Genomic DNA, 24,098 nt, shown 5'->3' on the forward strand with positions numbered 1-24,098 from the left:
ATCACAAGACAAAGCTCTTTGTTACCAAAATATAAATCAGAATCTTGCATATGATCCACAGAAAGGAGATTTGACAAACCTGAAGACTATATGAGAAGACCCAAGACTACACCAACTATTTGTCTATGTTAGAGACAACCAATGGAGACTGGTGTTTCCTTGCTGTGTAGGCTGTTGTCTACTTTAATTGCCTTTGGATGGATTTAGTTTTATATCAGAGAACTGCTCCAATGATTTAGCATTACTAGTCAAATGCAGTGAGCCAAACAATAGAAAAAAGACAGGTTAAGTCTACTTTCTTTTACAATGGAGGCTATCCATGCTTTGCCATTGAAAAGGACAACTCTCATTTGCAAAAACATTTCTTAGAGTGTGCTACTAGCAAGTCTGAGCTAGGGGCAGCCTTCACAAACCTTGTGTCATCCAGATATTTTGGGCTACTGGCTAGGGCTGCCAGGAGTTTTAGTCCAAAACATCTGGAGGGCATTGAGTTGGCAAAGGCTTCCCTAGATTCACCAGAAAGTGTTAGGACTGCAAACCTTGAAGCAGAGGCAAGAATGACTGTATAATAGATACATATACTGCATAGCTCCTCTAAGTTTAATTCCATAAGATCTGCTTCCATCCAATCATAACTACTGCCTGGTAAAATCAGCACAGACATGGACCTGATATTTCCAACTTTGCCCTAATGAAGGAAACAATCCAGAAACAAATAAAGGGGAGCTGGTGATATCTTAATTGATGGATTTTATAAGGTTTCAGCCCTCCCAACAATGACTTTCATTAACATACCATACAAAGTGGTGCAGCAATCAAACTGCTAGCATATTGGCTAAGCTAAGCAAGATCTGGTATGGTATCAAACTGGATGGGGGACTGCATGTTGAGATTCCTGCATTGCATGGGGTTGGACTAGATGACTCTCGGGGTCCTTTCCAAGTCTTTGGATCCTTTCCAAGTTTGATAACATAATACACTACAAGTAGCTAATGAGAACTAGGAGTTCCAGAAGGAATTCTACGCTTGCCCACCACTGAAGTCTAAGCACCCTGAGCTTCTCTTACATGTTTGTGGGGAGGCCAAGATACAAGGAATAACTCTTTGGCCATGCCTTTGGTTCTGTGCCAATTGTTCATCTGAGTATTTAAGAACAAGCCAGCATACAGGGTACGTCCCACTAGGAGGCAGTCCTAGAGTTACATGAGAGTGTGTTTCCCATGGCTTTTGGAAAGATGTTACGGATAAGCCTTTGGGTCTGACACACCGTCAACTGCTCCATGAATTCTGAGATTACAAATTCTGCAACCATTTAATGGATTGCAGAGCAGGAATGTGTTGACTATTACAAAAAAGAGGTACATCTGCCATTGCTTCAAAAAAAAAGGAGTGCCTTCATGAGGATTCTTTCATGTTCCAAGCAAAGTCTTTAGCTACGTTTGCACATCACACTAACCCAAACTACAGCTTAGTGCGAATGTGCAAACATGCCCGCTCTTGGCATTCACTTTGCTCCTCTCCAGACTTTTGAGGTCTTAAAAGTGTTGTCCAAACCTGGGGTCATGTTTAAGGTCTACCATTCTTAACCACATTCTATAGCCAAGTTTTGTCCTGTGGTTAAAGAAGAAATACTTTAGACCAGGGACGTCCAACTCCCAAGAGACTGCGATCTACTCACAGAATAAAAAAACTGGCAGTGATCTACCTCTCTTTGGGGGGTTCAGGTCAAATTGCGATCATGCGCAAATGGAGGATGGGGAATACAGGGTGTTTCAGGGTTGCATTTGCTCTTGACCAACCTTTCAAGAACTGTATGCCAGCAGTGGCTGTGACCAAAATTGTTGCTGCCACCTCATTCCTTCTCTCTCCCTCTCCTACTCTCTCTGCCCCATCCCTAACACAGCATCAAGACCAGTAATGGTGGTGGTGGTGGAGTTAACTTGATGGAGGACAACCCGAACATGAATACAGCAGGATAAGAAGAACCAAGTAAATAGATCTGTCACCAAATTGCTGACTGCCTGGGTGGGCAATACAGCCCTTAGGTCGAGTGGTTTTCACTTCTGCCCTGAAGGTTCAAAAAGCACCCACAGCCAACTGAAAAGATAGAAGCTACAATTATGGACGCATAATTGTTGCTAGGGGTCAACTTTTATTTTGAAAGAAAAATCTTCCCCTTCACCACTCCCAATGCTGTGCAGCATCTCCTATCAAGCTCTACCTATGGTAGATTCAGGATTCTTCCCAGTCAAGTGGTGGAGACAAAATTATTATTTACTCTTCTAAGGGAATTTGGAAGGGAAATAAAAGGGCCAGGAAGTTTGCTGTGGTGGGAGAATATGAAGTTACAGAGCTCCTATAACTCCAACTAATTCTGGAAGGAGCATTTTTTAAAAGCCTTCACCAATTATGAGTGCTTGCAAAGGGGGGGGGAGAGAGCTTGTGATGCATCAAGGCACCTGCGAGTTACAGTTGCCATTACACACCCCTTGGCTTTATTCAGTAACTTCCTACCAAAGATCCCAAAATATTGAAGCCAAGGTCAATTCTCTAACTTTTAAGGCAACTATCACCTATGTTAGGAAAAAAAAGAAAGTGAAACAGGGATCTCAACCGTAACCAACAGAGCCAGAAAAAGAACTTTGATGTCCCAGACCTCTCCAACATATTCACTACTAGCTCTGATGCCTCATCACACTTCTGAGTGGTACACTGAATTATGGCAATGGAGCAGGCACACACACACACACACACACACACGGAGACACACACGCACATGTGGGTGATTTCACGAGGCCCATTTCTCCTTCAGTCATCCTATTGCAAGGTTACTTTTTTTTTTTTAAGGAAAGGGCAAGTGCTAGGTACATTTTTACCTGTTTCCTTGTCCTTGTTTTCCCCGTCCGTAACTTGATGTACCTTGCTATCAATTCATTGCGACCTAAGGGGATAAATGAATATATAAATGACATGACAAGAGAGCTGGAGCTTTGCCTTCCTTCTCCGACTACCTGCTGAATAAAGGCCGTCCCCTCGGAGAAGTCAGAACCACCTTCTGGAACTCTTAACTCTGAGAAACCACAAAATAACCGGAGCACGAGGCCTAGCTCAATGACATTTTACCAGAAGGTGGCACTAACACAACAGTTGTCCAAATGAAGGAGGTTAGCCAGAAAGGCAGCGCCCCCAGCCTTGGCTGTTTATACACTGAACAAGGCACCTACAACAGCACACCACGTGGATGGCAAAGGAACATGAAATTTAATGGCGTGAGCACAGAAAGCAGGGCACAAACACGGGACACCCAGAAACCTAGCAGGGAAGGCACCGCTCCCATTGTGTCAGCTACAGAATTTCCTCCCACTATGCTGGGAGAGGCCCAAGAGGCCACTGCTGAGGGCTGTGCTGAGAACCGGGCACGCTTCTTTCTCAATCCCAAGTTCTCACACGTGTGCTTCACTCCAGAACCTTACAAGGGTCCTTTGGCCACAATCCCAATGGAAAATAAATCAAAATATTGTGACCTATCAAGGAATTGGCTATGATATGGAGCATGCACACACACACACACACCCTCCCAGAGTTTTGGGTTTCATTTTGTGGCACTACACAGGACACCCAAACCCATGGGGTATTTTAAGTGGTGCTGGCCTTTTAAGAGAGAACTTCCCAACCGCCACCTCCTCCTCCTCCTAATTTGAAGCAGAAGAGCTTTTGCTCCACATTTTACAGGCCAGCTGTGGCCAATCTAAATTCAAACGTCAGAGCAGCTGGGAGCTCTCTTTTTCCCTCATCCCCTCCCCTCTGAACATGGTGGGGTTGAGGGGGGGGGGAATGGGGCGGGGAAGCACGCCAGATTTATTTTAATGGACCAGATGGTGGTGGCTGAGGCTTCCTGAAATGCCCTTGCAGCTAACTTAGAAGATCTCTAAATAATAATATATTTATTTTTTCTTAAAAAAAGAAAGCTGGAGCAACTGTGGCTGCCCTGGCGATACCAATGCCCTGTATTCCTTTCATGACAGCCACTGGATGTCCGCTCTGAGAAGAGGCTTCACTCTTTGAAATAAAGACACACAACAGCCCCTCACCCACTCCTTTCCCTCCCCACCCCAACACACAATCCCAGTCTTGGACAGACAAGGCCAGGTGCTCTACAGGGTCAAGCAGCACCACGTGAGAGGGACAGAGGAGGATGATACCCTATACCGGAGTAACAATGCCCTTATAAAAGCCAGCTGGCTCAATGCACATCCCTTGATACCTGTAGTTCCTGGCACGCCTTTAAAACAAACAAACGAAAAAGCAGGCCCCAGAGGCCTTGGTCTCTCTTACTGGGGGACCCAAATAGGTTCGTAAACCACTCAAGTGCCGGCGTACACTTTACAACCAAATCAGCATGGTGCCGCTCGACTCAGTTGAGGAGTCACGCCTTCGGTGTAGTGGGTCCAATTCTATGGAACACCCTCCCCACTAGAAATCAGGCAGGCACAGTCCCTGACGAATTTCAGGTTAAAATGGTTTTATTCCAGGAGGCCTTTGCACCATGATTTCTGTTCTGCGGGGCTTTTTTCTTCCCCAGCTGGATCTCGCCAGAACTCAGTTCTGGCACCTCTCAGGTGGGCGCCATTGCCATTCTAAGAGAACGAGGGAGGTGTTCATGGTGAGTTCCGGCACCTCTTTTTCTAGAGCAATAGACTGATGTTCTGCGATGTTTCTTTTATGTTTAAGCCTTCCATGTGGTATGTTTCGAATTTTGTAAGCCACTTGGAGATCCAGTCAGTCAGTCAGTTTTATAGCACATAGCCAAAGGCTGCCACAATGTACACAGAATCATTCAACAATTAAAAGAAAATATACTAGATTGATACAAAAATCGCAAAACGTTTATGTTATCAAGACATTACCTACTCTAAACAGAGCCATAAAAGTACCTTAATATACAAATTAAGACATTAAACAATAAAATTTATAAGCTAAAATTATCACATGGCCACATATATTAAAAATATATATCCAGGTGCAGTCAAAAGCTGGATATATTTTTAAAAAGGAATAGACAGACCAGGAATCGGGAACCTTCACCTAGCCCTGTTGAGGGCTGCATTCCTTCAGAGGTGGGGGATTGAAGCCAGTCAGGGACCGAGCCCAAACCAAAAGTGGGTGTGGTCACACCTGCGCTCACTGCTGTTGGGAAGGGGACGGATTGCAGAAGGCTTTCTCCGCTCATCCGTCCATCTCCATTTTGGCTTTCACTCCATCCCACTTACATGAAATTAAGACAAGGCTGTGGGTGCCCTGCAAGAAAGGCCTCTGACTCCAGAAGGGCAAACAGCTGTATTTGTAGGGACCCTTCCCCTCATTTCCCCCCTAGGCACTACACTAATGTGGCATTATAAGCAATTCACAAATATTTCATTTAAATTCCAGCACTGTCTCTCACTTGTGCACGTTTGCGCACACACACCTGATTCACAGTTGTGGAAAATGAGGCACAAAACTAAAACAATCCCCATGAAAGCCTAGTGTACCACTCATGGCATTGATAGTCTCATTCTCCACTCGCATGCTAGGATAAAACAGAGGGCCCAGTTTTATAGACATAGAAAGTGGTGTTTCTGGTGTGATGAAGATACAAATGATGCTGTGCAACTCAGCAATTCTTCAGCCTTTTAGACTAGCAAAAATATTATTTGACATTGTCTGTCAACTATTTATTGGTTCAAAAATGTGATGGGTTTCCAGATTAGACTGCCCGTTAAACATGGAAATAACTGCACCCAAAGGTGACCAATGTCAATTCCAGAACAATAGATTGTGGGCTGCCATAGCTAACTAGTTCTTAAACCCACAATGAAGTTTTGCTTCCAGTCTGGGCTATTGCAGGCAGCAGCAGCACAGCATGGGAGCAGCAGGCAAGCTAAGGGGCTGATTCCGTGGCATAGCCATGCCTGCAAGCCCTCCTACCCTTGGTCCAGGTGTGCTTCAAATGCCTTGATGCTTGCGGAAGGTTGGCCACCCATGACCCACCTGCCATTCTGAGAAAGAGCTATACAGTGGTACCTCTGGATACGAACAGGATTCGTTCCAGAGCCCCATTCACATCCTGAAGTAAACACAACCCGCGCCCGCGCGTCTCATGATTCGCCGCTTCCGCACATGCACGTGACATCATTTTGACCATCTGCGCATGCTCGAATGGCGAAACCCAGAGCGCAACCCGAAAGCGCTCAACCTGAAGCATCTTCAACCCGAGGTATGACTGTACAAATAAACTGGGAGATGCAGGCAATTTTGGCTAAGCAGAGTTCAGCAAATCTCTTTTTCCTCCTACTTGCCTCCCTATATTTTGTATGCATAATTCATTAACTGATCCTTAACTAGAAAAATTCATTGTTTTTGACTGACTCTCCCCCACGTGGGATCTGACATCACAATGGATCAAAGGAACGCTTCTTTTCAGAGGGGAAGTTTTTTAATTGACTCAGGATGTCCAGGTCCTGTGCTGACTTAATCATTGTTTCCATGGATGCAAACTGCATGCCCACTGCTTGGGAGAAAATAATTTTGCCTGTTAACACTCTACAAACTTTTGCAATTCAATATTTTGCCTTGGACATTTTGCCCCTTGCTTTTAGAATTTAACATCTTAAAAGTCAATTCAGAGTACTACCAAAAGGTCCACTTCTGTTTTCTTTTTTTAAAAAAAGAAGCTACCTTTATAGTGTTACCAGACAGTCTCTCTTACATGCCCAAACAAATCTTATTTTTGATGTGATACTTAGAAAAGCAAAATAACATGGCCAGAAAGCCACAGTTCAAGAATTGTGTGCAAGGATACAGAATCTGGGCTTGCTGTGATTCTTCAACAGCTTAGATGAATTGCTTGTTATTTGCTGCATCTCATTCCCCTTTCCTCTTTGAGAGGGGTAAGAAGGAGGCAGGTTTTCTGTGCAAAACTCATCCAGGTCTGTTGTCAACTTACTCTGGACTTATTTAATACTTTGCAACTGCTTGTAGCAGCAGTGCCACTGCATGCAACCACATGCATACTCATGTGTGTTAATAAACACACATGGGATCTGAGCCATTCCAAAACAGAAGACCATAAGGAAGGAGACCACGCCAACACAGACTGTGAGATGGGGAACTAGGCAGGTGTGTAAACTGAAGTCTTTCTAGATCAGTGTTTTAATGGTTTTAGAAGCACTTAACCCTGAACTGACAACTTTCTGATGTTTATTTTATGAACAACTGACTTTTCAACTAACTGATTGCTATACTGGTTGAGAAATGAATTAATGGACTGACTCATGGTTTCACAGCACTAGTTGGATATCTTGTCTTAACTTAATGTCGCTCAGCATTTTAATTCTCCTCTTTTAATAGTGCAACCCTAGGCATGTCTACTTGGAATTAAGTTTCACACAGAGTCCAATGGAGCTTGCTTCCAGGTAAGCAAGTACAGGATCATGACCATAGTACATTAATTGATCATTTCACTGGCTGGACGGATTATAATATTGACTGGGTTCATTGTTTATTGCACCTTCATAGGTGTGACATCTGATTGGTTACTATGCTGCTGGAAGATAAAATGGAAAGAAGAGACACTAACTTTACTATGAATGAAATATCAACTCGCTTCACTCTATACATGCTGCTGAGGCCACTAATTCTTTCCCCAACTTTGGCTTAGTGTGGGGGGAAAGGGAGCAATGCAATTACAAGTAACGTGGAAGAGATCCCTAGCCACAACCATGCTATGTTTGCCACTTTGATAACAAGGCCCCAAACTCCCACCATTATCTTTCTCATCAGAACAGCAGCAGCTAAACTGAGATTTACAACAGAGCTAGAGATTTCAGCCTCTTTTTATCTTTCGGCATGTACCCTGAACAGAGAGGCAACACAGGTCTCTCCAACTCAAGAAACAAAAAGTATTTTTGATGCTGTTCCCAATTAGGCATCGGCCGGGCAGGCACAACCAGTGTTAGAAACTCAGATATATAAGCTAGGTGCCAACTGGTTCCTTAAACCAAAGTTACAGTCGCCAAAACGGAATGTCTTGTTGCCATTTGGGGGCCAGATTATTCTAAAGGCTTGTTTTTTCAAATGACGGACTGATTGTGATTGATTCTCAGTCAAACATCTGGCCAGTTCAGAGGACAACTTTGAGCTAGGTTAAGCACTTTGAGAACTTAAAAGAAGAAAAGTCACTTGATCCAGGGAGAGTCCATATTTATGTTGGCATATTCTGACCTCTTTTTCTTATCTGTGACATGGACCATTCATAACGTAAGAATATTCTTCACAACTATGAGCACTGCTGTGAGGTGGGGTAAGTGAAAACAAACTACAACAATTAGCTATAATTGCTCAGGCTGCACAGAAAAAGCATTTTGGTTTCTGAAATTCATTCTGATTGTGCAGGTAAAATATAACGGATAGAATTGTACGGGATGGGCATGAGTGTGTGAAAACAGTCAAGATCCAAGGAGGCAGTCACCTCCAGACAGTGGAGATGTCAGGCACCATTCTGGCACCCAGGCATCTTCACATGGTCGCAAGTGGCCAAAAGGCAGATGCAATATGTGCCTGGCGCCTGGCTAATGTCAAACACTGAGCATGACACAGTCAAGCTACTGGAAAAACACATCAGCCTATTCCCGAACTTCTAAACCATAAATGAAGTTTTAAGATATTGAAGCACAGTAGAGCAAAAGGTCAATAAAAGAAACCAAAATGTTGAATTCACTCAGGTACTTGGGCAAATAATACAGAGGTAAACAAGGTAACTTACAGGAATTGCAAGATCAGTTACTACTAGTAACAACACTTCATCACACACTCAGTACAAAGACGGAGCCGTAGGTAAATACACCTGAAAGTTAACTAGTCTGACAAGAACAGTTTAGGAGTAAACAATGGGTGTTAAGACTCTAGTTCTGCTATGCAGCAGGGGGTGGGTGCTAGGGAGGTACAATGATGGGATGGAAACAAACAGATTGGTTTTTACACAGCAGGCAGGACCAATGTGTGTGTGCTTTGAGGAGCATAAGGAAATCCTTAAATTGGGATCCTGAAAAGCAAAGCATATACCCAGGTGATTGGTATAAAATTATTTTTACAATTGATGTCAAGAACACAAATCAGTGCCAGTGTTTGCTGCTTTTTAGGTCTGGGCTCCACTGGGAATAGCAAGGGCACCAGGATAGAGAAATGTCTCCAAGGAAACTACTGACTCTGGATGAGTCCCTTAACAAAGGAATGCCAACATCCTGGATGTAGAACAGAATTGCGAGTGCTGTTTACAAGAAAACTGGAAATAAGGTGTTTGGATAGGAAGGAAAGTCAACAGAAATAACTTCACCCAGCACCTTCACAGCAACCAACTGATGATTTGCTGGAGTGCTCGTCATTTTAGTATGTAGATGAACTGATGGGAGATAAAGCCAACAAGCATTAGCAGTCTTCCTCCTGTTCTCAATGCCCCATCCGTCCAGTATATGGCAGTGTCATTTTCGTTAACTTGTTGAAAGAATTTTCAGCTCATCTTATTACCGTAAAGTTTCCTGGTTATTCAGTGCTCCAGATCCCACAGGACTTTGCACATATCAATTATACCTGTGAAGGATCCCTCCCTGTGGATGTTTGTGCTGTGCTACACACACAGGCATGAATGGTGGTGTGGAGAGGAGCCCATGAGATCAGGGCATGGGCTACTCAGCATGGCCCCCTATTCCTTGCTGCCATCTTGCTGGATATGGGAACTGAAACAAACTTCATAAGGCTTAGAGAGATTGTTCGTCTGAACCAGTCTAATGGTTTTGTGTCTTTCTGTCTAAAGCTAAACATTTCTAGTCCATGTCAACACATATGGGCGGATGAGTAGAACTACCAAGGCATGCCTGTCTCTAAGAGCACACCTGTTTATTTTACACTCAAAACTGTCTTCTAATGACAAGACAAGTAACTGACTGTGAACTAAATCTAAACACAATGAAGACGTCTTTGGTAATTGTCAATATAAGGTATAAACTACCCAAATAATGAACCTATGTCTAGGATGCCAGCAGCAACCACTGTGCAATTTTCTCATTCTCTTGCAAGCAGATAAGAACCGTGCATACACAAGCAGCTTTCCTCACTGACACGAGGCACAAACAATTACATGCCTACTTCTCCATAACACATTCTTCACTGTTGTAAAGCATTGCAGCCAAGTAGAGAGGCAGCAGAATTTAAATATGGAAAAGTCCTGCTTACGCAAAATATTAATTATATATGCTTGGAGAAGTCAGGCCACAATCCCTCCACGTGTTAAGAAGCAAACTAGATGTTACATGAGAGATGTGTGCAGCCATCTGACTTCTTTAAAAATGAACAAAAGCCTTAAGAGCCTGCGATTAGGAATAGTAGAAGGGGGGACGGACGGACGGACGGACGGACTTTATGGTCCAGGTACCTGTACTATTTTTCTCCATGAGCAGAAGTGGGGGGAAATGAATGGAGAATAAAGGCTTACACAAAGTTCCCCTCCACCCCTCTTCCTATCGAACTGTCATCTCCTGGTGGCTGCTTGTTGTTCACAAAAGCAGCAGCTGCCCTCGGTGCATCTCCTGCGTACCATATAAGCTTGGCCCTAAAGCACAAGAGGAAGCCACCTCACAGAGTTGTTGCAAAGTGAGCACACTAGAAGACTGTAAAACCTTCTTTAAATCAGAGAATGTATATAAGCCGGATAAAAAGAAAATGAGCACTGGCAGTAGCATGCATATGCAAAGAAACCGCTTTTGCAACTCTTCTCTCCCAGTGTCATTTTGTGTTCCTATCTGTGCCGTGAAGATAAAGAGTCAACTGAGAAGCTCCGTGCGTGCGTTCTTCCCACTCCAGGGCACCTGCCATGGCTAATTGTCTCCCTCTGGTACCGGCAGGCACTGCAGACCTGCCCCTGCTCAGCTGTCCCGGTCCCGTGATTCACCAGAGGCTGTGCCATTCCCTCCGAGGGCACGTCCTCCTCCAAATTACTACATTCTCCAAATTCCTCTTCCCTGACACCACCACGTGAACCAGTTGGACAGCTCTGTTAAAAATAACCTAGTGGGGCAACCTTCCAGCCAATCAGCAGCAGGCAGCATACCAGCCCAAGCGGAGCGCAACTCAAGTTACACCTGCTGTCTGGGGCAAGTGCGCAGCCTCCCCTGTGCCTGGCTCAGCTCCCTTCCTAACCCAGCGGAGGAGAAAGAAATGCCCCTTGCCATACACGGACCAGACCCTTCTGCTCTCTCTCTCTCTCTCTCTCCCTCTCTGGCTCTTGCACACTGGCCACCGTTCAAGCGCTATAGGTTACCACAGGTCACAGCTCTCCCTCCTTCCCTTCAGCCGCTCTTCACAGCAGCTGGGAGATCAGCCCCTGTGTCAGTAACCGGCTCGCTCTCAGCCAAGCACGACCCATTTATCGTAGGCGTTCGGCTCGCCTCGTCAGTGTTCTGGGATTCCTGAGGCATCCTGCTTCCAGCACCTGCTCTGAAATGAAGCTCTCTTTGACCTTCCAGAAGCCCTTGCGCCCCTGCCCCCTCCCATCTCATCCACCCACCTACCCAAGGCTGGAAAGCTATGGATGGAATGTCTCACCACCAAGTTCAATCTGGACCAAAAAATATATATACCCACAGCTGAAGAGCACCATTCTGTTAGTCTAAGAGCACCACAAGCAATGATGTTTTAGCAGTCTGCTGCTAGGCTTTTTGGTACGAAACATGGCATATTCTTAACAAGCAGCTGGAGCCTTTTGCAGAAATAATTTCTAAGAACTGTTAGCCAAAACGCTTGGAAAGGCCAGGCTGCCTTCACAGAACACCCTTCGTGATTATGCTGAATGGCTACCCTACTTCTGTATGGACTGCACACTCTTTGTGTATCAACAACACCGATTCCTCACAGAAAGGATTTTGCTAAGCGGCATTGCAGAAGGATATTCCAGATGCAAACTCTACTTTTTTATATATAATCTTTATTTACACATTAAAAATTGCACATAATCAGATACGTTGTTCTGCCATGAAAGAAAAAAATCACACAAAAAGAAAATAGAAAAGAAAAAGGAAAACAAGAAAAAGTAGAAGAGAGGAAAAAGATGGGGGGGGGAATAGGAAGAAAGTTTAACAAAACATCTTATCAACGACATACAGGTTTTTTTAGGAAATACAAACCATCATCGACATTATTTTAAACATATAATTCCAGTAAGCAGTCCTTTTATCTTCACCTTGTCGATTTCTCCTCACTACTATTACTCTCTTATCTGTGCCTATTCTCTGGTTTTATTCCCTGATTTGTTTAATGACTTCCTTCTACCACTATGCGGTTCCTAATTTCTCATATCTTAAAATTTCTGTGTCCATTCTTGTCCTGCAGGAACCCATTCTCTTACCTCTGTGGAATTTAGTCTATGCTCAACCAAGAGTAATCTTCGGAAACATACTTCATCATTTTTAAAAACATCCCATTCTTTTTAAATTTAATTTTTAATTTTCTTTATGTCATTACAGCCACCAAGATTCTTGTAGCAAAATATTGGAAGAGTAATGTAATAGCGACAAAAGAAGAATGGCATTTAAAGCTATGTGAATTCCTTGAACTAGCAAAACTAACAGAATCAATAAGAAATCATTCGTGGGGGGGGGATAAAAAACCTCTACTGTTATTTAAGGCAGAAAGTATTGTTGTAAACAAAATCTCACAATTCCTATCACAGTATGCACTTATGGTATGCATGTGTGCACAGACACTGGAAATGAGTGGACTTGTTCATGTGAATACAGTTCCAGAGTGGATAATATGCACCACTCGAAGGAGGAGTACCTACTCCTGCTCCTTCTTCAATAGAACTTCACCTCTCAGACCCTGTTCACACAGCACTTTTTTTTACTTCACGCAATCAACTTTCCTTAGGTTTGTGCTCACATAGGAAAATATTAACCCATGAACTGGGTGTTCTCTGAGGCGGCCGGCAGCAATTCCCAAGAATTGAGGGGACACTTTTCCCATGTCCATTATCACTAGTACATGAACTACATTCATCCACATAACTGTATGCCCAAGGAAGTTCTGAGACCAGGGAGAAGGGGAAGGGGTGGTGATATTTTGTGCGAATAAGCCCTCACATATGAACAGGAACTAAAGTGCAATTTGTTGTTGTTGTTTAGTTGTGTCCGACTCTTCGTGACCCTATGGACCTGAGCGCGCCAGGCACTCCTGTCCTCCACTGCCTCCCGCAGTGGTCAAAATCATGCTGGTAGCTTCAAGAACACTGTCCAACCATCTCGTCCTCTGTCGTCCCCTTCTCCTTGTGCCCTCAATCTTTCCCAACATCAGGGTATTTTCCAGGGAGTCTTCTCTTCTCATGAGGTGGTCAAAGTATTGAAGCCTCAGCTTCACGATCTGTCCTTCCAGTGAGCACTCAGGGCTGATTTCCTTCAGAATGGAGAGGTTTGATCTTCTTGCAGTCCATGGGACTCTCAAGAGTCTCCTCCAGCGCCATAATTCAAAAGCATCAATTCTTCGGCGATCAGCCTTCTTTATGGTCCAGCTCTCACTTCCATACATCACTAAAAGTGCAATAAGGATTCATAAAACTGGAAGTTGCTACTTGCAAGAGCAGAAACTTGTAACTTCACAGCAGAAAAACTGAGTGTTGTCTGCTGCTTTCTACGTTATTTAACCTTACTTCCATATTTATAAGCACACAAAAGCATCAGGTGAAAGATGGTCAAGAATGTGCATCTTTATAGCATGTGGCCCAGTAGATATAGATGAACAACATGCAACAGGCAAACTGCCAAAGCTGAATGCCTATATTTCCAGGTCATAAAGCTGCCCATCTTCAGCCATTTTACAATTGTTCCTTAAAATGCAAGCAGGGAAAAACTAACATATAAAGCAACCACTGGCCACAACACTATAAAAATCAGGACTAAGACTTTACAATAAGGCAAACAATTTTAACAATCCAGATTAACTTTTAATTCAATTATTCAATATAAATAAGGAGATAAAGGCAACAAGTAGTATAGCAGACATGCAACTCTATTTTTACTTTGTTGCCCATGACTGTTTGCAATGGTAAGCTGTCTTTGTTCCTGATAGGGACCGTCCTTCCAAATACCACAAGGCCAGCTCCGACTCATTCATTATGGACAGCAAGTGTTGCACACATAAAATGAAGTTTAGAACAAAGTCCTGTGAAGATGGAACTCACAAGACCCTCTCCAGCCTGTGCCCTGAACATATGGTGCTATCAGTGTTGCTACTTTACATTTCTTTACCTAGTCCACATGAGTTTATTGCAAAGTCTACCAGGCAAAAGAGGAAAGCTGCAACATTCCAGGCCATAACAGATCTGTGGCAGAGCACTTGAGTGATTCAAGCTTTCTTCTAACCAAGTAAGGTTAAGGATGGACACAAGTGGGGATCAGAGATCCAGTGGTCCTTTTCCAAGACAGCTTCTCCCATCAAGACAGGTCTTGGAACAAGCAGGCTATTGGTACTGTAGCCAATTAAAATAGAGACTTCCCTCTCCTCACTCACTTGAAAAGGTAAGTGCAGATGGCGTGCCCCCTTTCCTTCCAGTCATACTCTGGGAGAGAGGCCAACAAAAAAAGCCAACAACCTCTATGCTGCTCTACTCTTATTGCACATGCAGTCAAGAGGAGATTTCTAGAGAGTGAAGAAAAGCAGAGGTGGGGTAAAGTGTAAAACAGGGTTAAAAAAAAAAAAGATTGGGGAGGGGAGAGCAGCCAAATTTTTAAAAGGCAGAAGCAGAACAGGGCTGCTGTTTCTTTAAGCGATTGCCAGATGTCTCCAAGTGGCTGGAAAAACCAGTTTGTACACTTGGGCTTGATGAACAAAGGCCAAGCTCCCCAGCGGCACTCCAGCTATTCCTGGAGAAATCTAAAAAATGTGCCTCTTCAGAAACCTTCCACCCCTGCCTGTCAGAGAGACCCTGGGCCATGTTGGGGGCACAAAAGGGGAGGGGAGGTGCAATGTGCCATCTCCCCTTTAGGTAGGCTCCTGGTAAGAAGGCATGGGAAACAGTTATGGCAGGAGCACAAGTACTCAGCCACATTAAAAATATAAGTAAAGTGGATAAAACAGGGGTCGTCAATTTGTCACCTGCAGGCACACATGTGCCACCAGGGTCTCCTCTCCCAGCTGAAACCAGACTTGAAAGCAGCATTCTGTTGTAGCCAATATATTAGGCTGTGGAATGTGCTTGGTTGTGTCTTCAACAGTTTCTCTGGTTTGCAAAAGGGTCTACAAGTCCAAAAATGCTAGCAACCCCAGAGCTAAAATAACTACTCAGGCCAGATTTCAACATCAGGCGTATGTATTTAGTGCCAGGGCTCAGCACTAGAACATGTGAAGAATAACAAAACACGCCACTGAACACAACAAGTTCTCTCAAAATGGGTAACCACAACCTATTCACCTATGTTTAGGATTGGGGCAGGCTTTCCAGGATATGGATACCTGCAGCACTCCCATTTTTAATGGTGAACTACTAGGACTACTGCGATGTGGGTGGCGCTGTGGGTTAAACCACAGAGCCTAGGGCTTGCCGATCAGAAGGTCAGCGGTTCGAATCCCCGTGACGGGGTGAGCTCCCGTTGCTCGGTCCCTGCTCCTGCCAACCTAGCAGTTCAAAAGCATATCATAGTGCAAGTAGATAGATACCGCTCTGGCGGGAAGGTAAACAGTTCACCAGAAGCGGCTTAGTCATGCTGGCCACATGACCCAGAAGCTGCACGCCGGCTCCCTCGGCCTATAGAGTGAGATGAGCACCGCAACCCCAGAGTCGGCCACGACTGGACCTAATGGTCAGGGGTGACTTTACCTTTACTAGGACTACTAAAGGCGACAACGTAACTTGAGGAAGACATCCCTTACCAATTCTAGCCAATCATTTTCAGCATCCATGCACTATGCTGAATATGTATATCTATTCTCCCAGCTACATGGGAACTGTTTATCCATGAGCATTTTGGACAATATTGAAACTGCATGACTCTATCCATCTGCACCTTTGTACATGGAATTGGGAAGCCTCTCTCCTTCCATGGTGCAAATTCTGTGGGAAGGAGTCATGGCTGGAATCATGTCAATGTCAGAATCACAGAGTTGGAAGGGACCATGAGCCCAATCCTGCAGTGCAGCTCAAACCCATGACCCTGAGGATAAGAGCCCCGTGTATTACCGATTGAGCTATCCTCTAGGGTTATCACAGTCTTACAGGAGCTGCACACAGATAAAGCAGCTACTGCACGGTTGAGAGGCTAGTGTCCCAGGAGGAGAACGGCAGTTACACTTGGGGAGGCTCAAACAATGTTAACAAAAAAAAGGACAAACAATTATGCACTTAAAACAACAGGCAATGTTCTCTTCCGATCCCTGACTCATTCAGCATGGTCATTAATCCAGTGTTTGTCAACAGGATGATCCATTCCTATGGAGATAGTGCTTTGAGGTCACAAACATAGAATTATGACATCACAGCAGGAGCTGATGAGTAGGAAGCAGCAATACGTGTCTGTTTACAACATTTCACTCTGCAGCAACACAAAACAGTTTGGGTGAAACTGTGCCTGAACCCTACGATCGCCACTGCCACAACATGAGGCACTGGCATAAGGGAAGATATTCAAGCCCTATCTGGCTATTCAATCTCCTCACATTTAAGCAAGACACAAGGGGCACACTGCCAAGCTTCACCCCTGCAACATGACACCCCTAGACGGTTCAGAACCTTCCACAAGTTTGAGGGCAACTGCCTGAAACAAGGAGCCTCTTTCCTTCATGGAAGAACCCAGCACAATCATGACCAGAGACAGCATCCCACTTCAGATCCTCACCCTCAAACTTGTGGAAGGCTCTGAATTGGGACAAGTTAACACAGTGGAAGGGGCAGAGCTTGGCAGTCCACCCCTACCTCTCCTTCTGTGTTTACTTAAATGTGAGGAGACTGACAGAATTACTTAACTAAGCCAATTATGGTGGCAACATGGATTTATCACATTCAAACCAATCAGGAGTCAGAGACCTTCATTCTCACCCTCCCTCCTTTACTTTTTAACTGCTTTCTTGGGTGTGGTGGGCACAGAGTTCAGAAATGTATCATCTCAATGGCAAAAGGACCAAAGCTGCCCTTTCTTCTTCACCACCTCACCTTGCATAAAAGTATCTAGAGCAGCCTTTCTCAACCTGTGGGTCCCCAGATGTTGTTGAACTACAACTCCCATCACCCCTAGCTTACAAGGCAAGAGCTCAGGGATGATGGGAGTTGTAGTCCAACAACATCTGGAGACCCACAGGTTGAGAACCGCTGATCTAGAGCAATTCAGGATCTACAACCCATTCCTTTCATAAGCGAGAGAGCTTATGTTGTGTAGTGTATGCGCCTTTTTGTCTTCGTTACCGCCCATTTCACAACAGCAACTGATAAGGCATAATCTCCTCTCCTCCCTCCCATTCCAGATGAAACCATTTTTACACTGAGTGCTGGTTCCAACAAGATGCCAGGGGCCAGCCTGAGAAAAATTCCTATCCATATGAGTGACCTACTCATCTTATCAACCTAACATTGGAGTTGTGATCTTGTGAGTCTGTGGCTCCTACGTAACACTGCTTACACAAGTAAAGCACTTCTGTTTTGGAGGCGGTGGATGAAGACGGCTATTGGGTTTTTACTGGAGCCAACTGATGCAGGCTGGTTATCTCAAAGCTTGGCATAAAACCATGACAATTAAAATCTGCAACAGAATGTGTATACAAACTCAAAAACAGAAAAGGAATTGCAACGAATTAATATCCGACAACTGAGCCTTCTTCAGTTAACTGAGCTCTCACACTACACAGGCACTGGGAACCTGTGGCCCTCCAGATGTTGTTAGACTCCAATGCCCATCAATCCTAGCAAGCAAAGCTGATGGTCAGGGATGATGGAGTGTGTAGTCCAACAACATCTGGGGAGCCACAGGTTCCCCACCAATGCACTACAGTAAAATATCTCTAAGTATTTCTGATTGTTTATGGTAGTTTATTGCTGTAAGTCATTTTGGATGGGGGTGGCCCAGGAAATCAGTCTAGAAATATTTTAAAATAAAACAATAAGTAAGCATACCCCGGGGGTAAGCTAAGGGTATGAATTTGTAATGTCACCAACTTAATGAGGGCACATTAAATGCACAAAGAAGTCAACTGAAAGATGGGAGAGTTTGTTTCATTGGAATTCCAGCGTGTTTCTATAACAGGAGTTATAGCGTATAGGTTAGCGTATAGGATTGCAGCCCTAGCCTATCTGAGGTCATAGTATCATAATGAGAAGCAAGAAAATCACGGATGCAGACCCTATTGTGGCATTTAATAAAACCCCAATACAAGGAAGGTGATAAACCTAAAAAAAGAGAATAGAGTGTTTTGCTTGCGAGAAGATACACCATCTTTCACACCCAACGGCAGGCATGTGGGATCCTCAAGCAGACGAAAATCAATCTCTCCTTTGACAGGAATGAGCTTACCAAACCAGTCAGTCAAGCCAGGCAGAGAAAAGAGTGGGAGGGAGAGGAGAGATGAGGCATAAGGGAGTGGGAGGGATATGTAGACCTAGGGAAGTACAAAGGAGATGTGAGTCAACAATCTAGGGAAGAAGAGTTCAGCGCTACCCTGGAGTTCTTTATCCACTCCAAGACAGCCACCTCCACAAACACTTCATCTCCCCTCTCTCAGGATGATCTTTGGGTAGTCCATCTCCTTTATTACCAGCCAAAGCGATCAGGGAGATAAAACACAGCAGGGACCAAGTCAGGCACACGGACTGGAAAGAAACATCCTGAAGTGCCAAAAGCAAAACACACTTTTAGCATCTAAGGCCTGTGTGTCAGAGGTACATATTTTAAACCTAAGAATGTTTATAAGAAGCAAATTCCTACTCCCCCACCTGGATCTCCCTAGCCAGCAGCTGAAGGGATTTGGTATGTGCCTGCAAAGCAAAACATGGTGGCTATTACACCATAATATTTTAGGCTGTAAATAGATGATAAATAAATAATGAAAGACATCCTCGATCAAATCCTCAGATACAGAAGGCAATGTGGTATAGCTCCCATTGCTCGGTCCCTGCTCCTGCCAACCTAGCAGTTCAAAAGCATATCAAAGTGCAAGTAGATAAATAGGTACCGCTCCGGCGGGAAGGTAAACGACATTTCCATGCGCTGCTTTGGTTCGCCAGAAGCGGCTTAGTCATGCTGGCCACATGACCCGGAAGCTGTACGCCGGCTCCCTCGGACAATAAAGCGAGATGAGCACCGCAACCCCAGAGTCGGTCACGACTGCACCTAATGGTCAGGGATCCCTTTACCTTTACCTTTTTAGGACTTGTGAGACCCAGATACAAATCCCCATTCAGTCACGAATCTCACCTTGGGCTAGTCACTCTCTCTCAACCGTAACCTACCTCTCGAGATATTTGTAAGTAAAAAGGAGGAGGGAAAAGATGAAAATCACACTGAACAACTGCAATGAAAGGTGGGATAAGTGTGAATAAATAAATAAATATCCAAAGCTGCGGCCATCTGAATGGACAATGTGCAATGAATGGGTGTCCTGCATGGAATCTGGTTTAAGCCACATGAACATAGAAGCATGACACAGTCTCACTCACCATACATTTTGCCCTCGTCCGAGAGAATAATCTTCCGCCGGCCACATGGCGGGTATATTGCCAGCGCCTCCTGGAAGCTCTGTTCAATGTCTGGACTCCACACTCCTTCGGCATCATTGTCCAGGCTCTTGTCCATCCCCTCCTGTCCATCTTCTCGCCCCTCCCCGGGGCTGCCGCTGGCGTTCCAGCTGTTGGACGCTATTGTGATGGCTGCTCTGGGCTCTGACCCTGAGCCCCAAACGGCAACTCAGCAACCTAAGGGCAAGAAAAGTTTGCTGATTAATCAACCACGCCTGCGGATTCCTAGTTCTCCTTGATAATTCTAGACTATACAACTGTACTCTTTCAATCAAAAGTAATGGAGAAGTGTGAACGGTCAGTCTTTTCTTTCTCTCTCTTGTTGGGGGCTTGATCATCCTTCAAAAGCATTATAAACATGAAACTTTTGAACACACACAGAGAGAGTTTGGCATTACTGTCTGGAAATCAATATGGCCAAGTGTAGGGGTTTTTTAGTGTTTGACATACAACAGATTTTCTACATATACATGTTTCACATCTCTCTGTGTTGATGTTCTCCAAGCCACAGAACATACAATCCAAAACCCATTGGTTCATTCAAGGCTACCATTATTGCAGTGATTACTGTGATATTCTTACAATAATCTGAACATTTGACTAAGGAAACGAAGAGACACTGGGTAATATTCAGTGATGTGTATCCATTTACACAGTGGGACTTGTGCTTTCTTTTCTCACTTCCCCAGCCCCCAAAATCTGTTTCGGAGGGTCCCCTAACCTTCTGAAGCAGATTTGGGGGGAGAGATGGGAGAAAAAGAAAGAGAAGCCATTGCATGAGAGGACAGCTGCTCGTGCTATATTAGATGTCACCCATCTTCTTACACACACACACACACACACACACACACAACCCCTAACAAGTCACTTGAGCTGAAGCAGGGATTAATTAAACAGCCTCATTTAGTATAAGGGAGAGTCAGATAACCCCCCATGGCACACAACACAACATTTTTGAAATCATCGTTTCTTTGAACCCCATCGCACACAGCATAATACCTTTTTCTTATTATTTATTTGACTTATTAGTCTCTCACTACAAGATAGTCTCTGAGCGACTGCTCAAAAGATTAAGAGCCAAAAGCATGACATAAAATCAGAAAACAATGCATCACAATAAAAACCATTACAATAACCCACAAAACAACATGACAGAAAACTTTAGAAACAAATAACAACAACAACAACAACAACAACAACAACAATCCATGTTCAAAATGCAGCCACACTAAAACATGTGTTTTTTCTCAATTTTAATCAAGTTTTTCCACAAGTGTCTTTTTAAAAAGTAACTGACTATAATACTGGATCATAGATATTAAATACTGATTTGAATGCTGAATCATAAGCATCTATCAAACACAGTGGCTTGTATAATAAGAAATACTTTAAGAAGGAGGCTGGTAGGAGGGGATTTTCCTGCCCTCATCCTGCAGTCTCCTGAGTTTCCTGAAAAGCATCTCCTGGAGGGTCAGAGGACCCTCCAGAATGGGGTCGGATCAGCAGGAAGGAGTAATTGCTCCAGTTTCAGAGAGCTGTAGACAGAAAGTGTCTGCACTCAATTTGAGGTGATTTTCCCCTCATACCACAGTCTTTCCCAATCAGGAAAAGTGGGTGCAATCAGGAAAGCCCCTGTCTATTACTACTTCTGAGGAACCAGGCCATTTTGGTAAAGACAACTTTGTTATGCAAAAAACCATGAAGAAAAAAAGATCTCATTTCTGAGGTTAAGCATTTATAAAAAAGACACATTGCCACATACTGTATTTATTATTGCCGGCTTCCTACTGGACCCGGGATAATCACAGGGACCAGGGACCAGGATCTGCCACCCTGCATCATGATCTTGTACTTCTGCTTAATGTAGAAGATCTCTAATTCTCTAATGAATATTGATGACTCTACCTACCAAACATAGAAATTTACTTTCCATTTCATGGAAAGACACTAAAGCATGGGTAGGCAAACTAGGGCTAGGGGGCCAGATCCGGCCCAATCGCCTTCTAAATCTGGCCCGCGGACGGTCCGGGAATCAGCGTGTTTTTACATGAGTAGAATGTGTCCTTTTATTTAAAATGCATCTCGGGGTTATTTGTAGGACATAGGAATTCGTTCTCCCCCCCCAAAAAAAAAATATAGTCCGGCCCCCCACAAGGTCTGAGGGACAGTGGACTGGCCCCCCTGCTGAAAAAGTTTGCTGACTCCTGCACTAATGTGTCCAATTACCAGCCCTTACCTTTGGTAAGTTCTAAACACTTATGGCCTGGTGCTATGCAAGTTGACTTTAAAAGTAAATTCCACTTCCAGTGGGAACTTACTTCCAAGCAAATGTTCACAGGGTTGCAGTCTTAATCTTGCTTGAGTATCAGAGAATGCGATCTTGCTCAGTATCAGAGAGAAATAAACAGAAACCAGTCTCTTGCTTCTAAGCAGATATAACTCCACAGTGCATGTAGGCTGCATGACCGCAAATTTCTTGTTATGTTCTTAAGTTGTATGAAGATTTGTTTTAATTGCAAACCAACATGTTTTAATCATTCTAGCACTTAGTATGCAGGAACCAGTGTTTGAAACTGAGATATGAAAGCTAAGAGCTAAATGGCACCTTAAACCTAGGTTATGGGCGCAACAACGGAATGTCTAGGCACACTTTTTTTATAACAAGAATACAAAGCTGAAAATGAATGAACTGCAGCTAAAATATTATGCTCATTTTTCACATGCTCTAGTCCTTCCCCTGCCCACCCCCCTAATATTCTAAAGAGGGTATCTTCTCCAGTCTTCAGCTGGAAGTGGGAAGGCAGAAAAGGTCCTCCTTTCCTTCCACTCTGCAGTTTTAATCTGAAATCTTAGGCGTGGTACTGCACCCAGAGCTCAGAAACTGATCATGCTAATGAAATTCCCTGTCACAAAATGCACCTAGAACAATGGGAGTTTTGAACACTGGCAGGAAGCGGACATGGAGCAATGGATCCAAACTACAAGAAAGAAGATTCCACCTAAACATTAGGAAGAACTTCCTGACAGTAAGAGCTGTTCGACAGTGGAATTTGCTGCCAAGGAGTGTGGTGGAGTCTCCTTCTTTGGAGGTCTTTAAGCAGAGGCTTGACAACCATATGTCAGGAGTGCTCTGATGGTGTTTCCTGCTTGGCAGGGGGTTGGACTCGATGGCCCTTGTGGTCTCTTCCAACTCTATGATTCTATGATTCTAGGAACCCCTGAAACTTGACTTACAGCACAATCCTCACCAAGTCTACTTAGAAGTAAGTCCTGCCGAATTCCATGGGGCTTACTGCCAGCTAAGTGCGGACAGGGTTGTAGACTTGATGGTTTAAAGCTGGCCCTTTGCTTGGCTTTTCCTCCCCTTATTTTCCAGGATACAATGATTTGGCATCTCGGGGAAATAGGAGAAAACACAGATACAGACACACAGCCTTTGGGACTCATTACTCAGAGGTCCTCTCAATGGCCCAAGTCTTCAGAAACATCTCTGGGAGATGTGTGCTGGGCGCAGACTCCCATCCCCAGCCAGTCTGTGTCAGTGGGCCTTGAAATAGTGCCTGCCACTTCCACTCCCACTCCCCTTTGCTCCCCCGGAGCAGCTAAGTGTTTTGCAACAACATGCTTTGCGGCAGCCCCACCAGCTGCTCCTGGGGGAGCTGAGAACAGAGAGGTGTCTCCTTTGGCTAGAGAGCTTCCCGGACAGAGCACAACAAAGGTCTCCAGTACAGACATCTCCTTTTTAAGAAACTGTCGACAACGAGCTTGGCTCAAGTGTTTGGTGGTGATTCCGCCCCTCCACGCACACACACACTCCCCAAGCAACTTCTTTCCTGCGGCTCCGAGCTCTGTGATGTCACCCAGTCTCTCCCTGCTCCCCCTCCCCTCCCCTTCCAGCCCACCCCACCCCTTCTTTGGGAACAGTGTAGCCAAATAAGGAGATCAGAACTGGAGCAGCTAGCCAAAGGGGAAAGGGGGAGGGATGGAGGGGAGGCTTGCTGTCCGCACACGGCTCCCAACACACTCTTATTCATAGTCAGTCCGCCTCTCTCGCTCCCTCTCATACATGCACAGCACTGCGAGGGGTGCCCAGGGATCAGGCTGCCAGCGAACATTCAGGAGGGCACAGGATATGCCAGAAAAGTTCAAGAGCAAGCAAAACATGTGTTCGCAGAAGACGCTGCGGGTACATTAAAGGAAGGCAGCTCTCAAGCAATCTGGGACACAAGCTTCGGTCGCCAAGTTGGTTTTGCTGAACACCAGACAGTTTGTTCCATCTCAACAAAAACCACACACACAC

General features: G+C 44.5%; 1 protein-coding gene across 6 annotated transcripts in view; it reads right to left on the reverse strand.

Annotated features, from left to right (window-relative positions):
* Positions 1-24,098, reverse strand: part of TEAD3 (TEA domain transcription factor 3) — an 86,592-nt gene that overhangs the window by 17,326 nt on the left and 45,168 nt on the right. For all 6 annotated transcript variants that reach the window (XM_082228233.1, XM_082228236.1, XM_082228234.1 and 3 more), the window contains exons 2-3: positions 19,721-19,975; positions 2,877-2,941 (exon numbers count right to left, since the gene is read on the reverse strand). In XM_082228233.1, coding sequence (XP_082084359.1) covers positions 2,877-2,941; positions 19,721-19,856 — 201 coding nt within the window. In that variant the 5' untranslated portion in view covers positions 19,857-19,975. The remainder of the gene's footprint in view (positions 1-2,876; positions 2,942-19,720; positions 19,976-24,098) is intronic.

The sequence above is a fragment of the Podarcis vaucheri genome (assembly GCF_965113315.1).
Source record: "Podarcis vaucheri genome assembly, chromosome: 6".
Classification (NCBI taxonomy): Eukaryota; Metazoa; Chordata; class Lepidosauria; order Squamata; family Lacertidae; genus Podarcis; species Podarcis vaucheri.